The sequence below is a fragment of the Limulus polyphemus genome, unplaced genomic scaffold (assembly GCF_000517525.1).
Source record: "Limulus polyphemus unplaced genomic scaffold, Limulus_polyphemus-2.1.2 Scaffold246, whole genome shotgun sequence".
Classification (NCBI taxonomy): Eukaryota; Metazoa; Arthropoda; class Merostomata; order Xiphosura; family Limulidae; genus Limulus; species Limulus polyphemus.
In genome coordinates, this window is record NW_013665856.1 from 739100 (window position 1) to 742854 (window position 3755).

Below are 3755 nucleotides of genomic sequence, written 5' to 3' on the forward strand. Positions count from 1 at the left end.
GCATGAGAAAAACATTGCTTTACAAACCTTAAGACTTAATAAAAAAAATTGATATTTTGCGTATGAAAGCATTGTAATGTTTACTGATAATCTGCCAAATTTCATTAACATTCTTTTACTAATTTAAAAGTTGTAACATAAAAGCTATAACAAGCACAAAATGGTTATGAGGTCGGTCCAAGGGACCAAGCCCATGCTGAAAGAGTTAAGAATTATGAGGTAAATCGTATTACAATGGTCCTTAACTTTATTAATTAATAACCAACCAAAGGTTCCCAACAGCATAAATAACAGACCTTAATGTCAGTGTATTGGAATAGTAAATTATTAAATCATTATTAAAGATTATAGCATATACAAGCCTTTGTGGTATTAGTTCCTCAAGCACAATATTCCATTTTAAATTGTTTCTGAAATAAAAACAAATGTTTTTTTTGAATCATCATTGTAATTTTTTTTATGTTGAATAAATTGCAGTTTCTAAAATGTGTTATAGACATACAAGCTTGTCACTAAGATATGCTGTATTGACTGGGCTAATAAACAGAGGATCCTTTTAGTTGTAAGAAATTAAAATTTTGTGTGTGCCAATTTTTTACTTTCAACATACTAATAATTTTCTTTAATTTTTTCCAATTAAAACTTTTATTTAAAACAAAGAAGGTTTTAAGACATTCTAGCTGAAATTTAATAATATACTGAAAGTTTAATCTTTCATTTATATGAAAATAAAATTTATGCATTTTTTATTTACAGAGTGATTTGTGGTCATTAGGTATTACTGCTTTAGAAATGGGTGAAGCTCAACCTCGTAAGTTCAGATGTTATTTTATTATTGAATCTTAAATTGAAAGTAACTGTTTTGTCCCTCTTGTTTTGTTTTGTAACTTTGTTCACAGTCTTTTTTTTTATACATTATTGTCCAAGGGTTTATTCATGGTTTCAAATAAATGATCCATTGTGCTCAAAATTATTTGTTTGAAGTTGAACATCATACAGTTTCATTTGTTGATCTATTATATATCCTCGATTAATGGGAGGTTTCTTTTCGTTCATATTGTACTCTTCTGTTCTAGCTCTTTGTGACATGCATCCAATGCGTGCTTTGTTCCTAATTCCAAGAAACCCTCCACCACGCTTGAAATCAAAGAAATGGTCAAAAAAATTTCACGGGTTCATTGAAACTGTTTTAGTAAAAGATTATCAACAGCGTCCCTACACAGACCAGCTGTTAAAACATTCTTTCATCAGGGATCAACCAACTGAAAGACAGGTTCGCAACCAACTAAAAGAGCATATTGACCGGTGTCGTAAACACAAGAGAGGTAAATAACCTGCTTTGTCTGATCATTTGCAAACATAAGTTTGTAAGTGACATAACTGAGCTATAGTAATACGTACATACATATGTATGTGTATATGTATATATGTGTGTGTATATATATTGCATCTGTAAATGACAATAAGGTTGTAGTTTTATTTCCTGCATTCATAAAAATGATAACACAAAATACATAAATTTAGCTTCAATCCTCAACATTTGACGGAGTAGTTCTTAAAAGAGTATCAGCCTTTGGAAATCAATTAGCTATTTATTATTTTGTTAAGGTCATTCTTCTGTTGGAAGTAGCATAAGATATGGACATTCAAGAAATTATTTGTTAAGTTGTTAAGAAATGTATTTTGAAGCAGCATTATTAAAAATTGTTTTTAAATCTGGCATCTTTTAGGAGAATCTCAGGAAGTGTATCGCTACAGTGGAAGTGATGGAGAAGAGGAAGATTCAGGACTAACAGGTGAACCAAGGTATGTGACTTATTGCTTTAAGTCTAAAAGTAGATCTGTTACGTTTTATACATTTTCTCTATCTTTTTTTTAAGAACTGAGCTTTAAAAATAGGTACTTTTACAATTAATGTTTTTTATTGCTTCCTTTTTTTAACATTAAAATATTGCAATAAATCATCATGATTTTGGGAATAAATCAATGATTACTTATTTCATTTTAAAAATAATATGTAAATGACTTTTTTATCAGCTCTATTGAACCAGTTGAGCAAGAGTCAACTCTAAAGAGAAATTTCCAGCAACTACAAGAAACTCGAACTCTGACCCCTAGTGATCCTAAACCCAGCTCAAACAACCATCACATACACCCTCCACCAGTCTCAGTAGGTCCTATAGAAACTCCAGTACGACCTCCAATGCCCCCTCAGAGGGCAGTTGGTAAGAAAAAATTTTTCTTCGTCATATGAAATTAATGGTAGTGTGTCAATCAAACTGTTAGAATTGACTTATCCCTAAACATACCATACTGGACAAATGCAATACCATTCTGTTTGTAGAGACATTAAATGATATAATGAGAAGTATAAGAGCTTCTAATAAAGTAATGTTAAAAAAATTAAATAATAGGGTGAAATCTCAAAAGTTTGTATCATGTATAACATTACAAAATGATAAACAATTTGTTTAAATCATACTTTGTTAATGTTAATTTTGCATTTTAAATTTCAGAATTCCTTTTGTAAATAAAATGCAGTAACTATTGATACATCAATATCAATTTTTCTTCTTTATCATAATATGCTCTTTTACTCCTTCCATACAAAGTGGGTTGATATGACCCACCTTGAACGTGTGAAATTATAAATATTATAACTTTGAATTTACTAAGTGTATTTACACAAAATTTGGCAAGCTTGTAGTAAATGTTATAAATCTGTTGTATACAAAAAAGCAGGTTTCAACTGTGAGAGCCCAAGTCTATTTCAACCCACAAATAAAGTAAACAAACCAATCGAGTTACACTGTTTGAGCTAGCAAACTCAAGTTCTTAAGCTTAAGCATTGCAGCTTGAGATTAATTTATTTTTGTTATCGAAACTAAAAAGTTTTTAAGGATTTAGTTACTTTTGTTAATATACAAAAGTAAATGCAAAAATATACATAAAAAACAAGAAATTTAACAGTTACTTTAGTCATTGAAGCTCATTTGCACTTGGATGCCATGCTTCATTAACTCTATTTTTTTCTCACTATATTGGTTTTCCAAAAAGTAATTCATGAGGCTTTAAAATATGCATTTTTAGAATACAAAATATAGCAGTTACTGTAATAGAATATCCAAAACTACTATAATTTATCTGCCTTTCTAACTAATCTATAAATACTTTCAACAAATTCCATTACTACTAGTAGCAACTTTTTCATTCAACACACCTCAAGCTTTTCTTGCTGTAATACTGTTTTTATCCACCAAGTATAAACAATCAGTCTTAAGATTCCTGTATATTATAATATACTCTTTTTGTTGGTTGTAAGCATTTCCATAGGACAAGTAATAGCAATGTAATAATTTGTTTGAAATGCATGAAAAGATGGGAGAGGCTTTTCTAGTGGGTTTCACAAATTTATTTATATTTCAGCAAATCTAGAAGGTAGGAGATTCAAATTTTGTATTATTGCTTGTCATTATGTGTAGTTTGTGTTTCTAATTAGTTGTAAGTCTTGGCAACTATTTTTCATGTTAGAAAATTTTGAAAGGGAGAAATCGAAGCCAGATGCATCGTGTGGCATAAAAGAATGAAGATTGAGACTTTAGTGTTTTCTTTCGAAATTAAAATATGGATAATATTAAGATTTGAATTGCTAAATACAATTTGATGCCCACTTCATTGACATAAGGTTATAATATATACACCTGGAAAAAAGTTAAGCACCCCCAAATATTTTTCAGGATTGCTTATTGAAAATA

At 29.6% G+C, this 3755-nt stretch overlaps 1 protein-coding gene across 5 annotated transcripts in view; it reads left to right on the forward strand.

Annotated features, from left to right (window-relative positions):
* The window catches only part of LOC106478754 (serine/threonine-protein kinase mig-15-like), a 129280-nt gene that overhangs the window by 89116 nt on the left and 36409 nt on the right, over positions 1-3755 (forward strand). For all 5 annotated transcript variants that reach the window (XM_022382398.1, XM_022382401.1, XM_022382399.1 and 2 more), the window contains exons 11-14: positions 757-811; positions 1077-1325; positions 1731-1806; positions 2038-2225. In XM_022382398.1, the coding sequence (XP_022238106.1) occupies positions 757-811; positions 1077-1325; positions 1731-1806; positions 2038-2225 (568 nt within the window). The remainder of the gene's footprint in view (positions 1-756; positions 812-1076; positions 1326-1730; positions 1807-2037; positions 2226-3755) is intronic.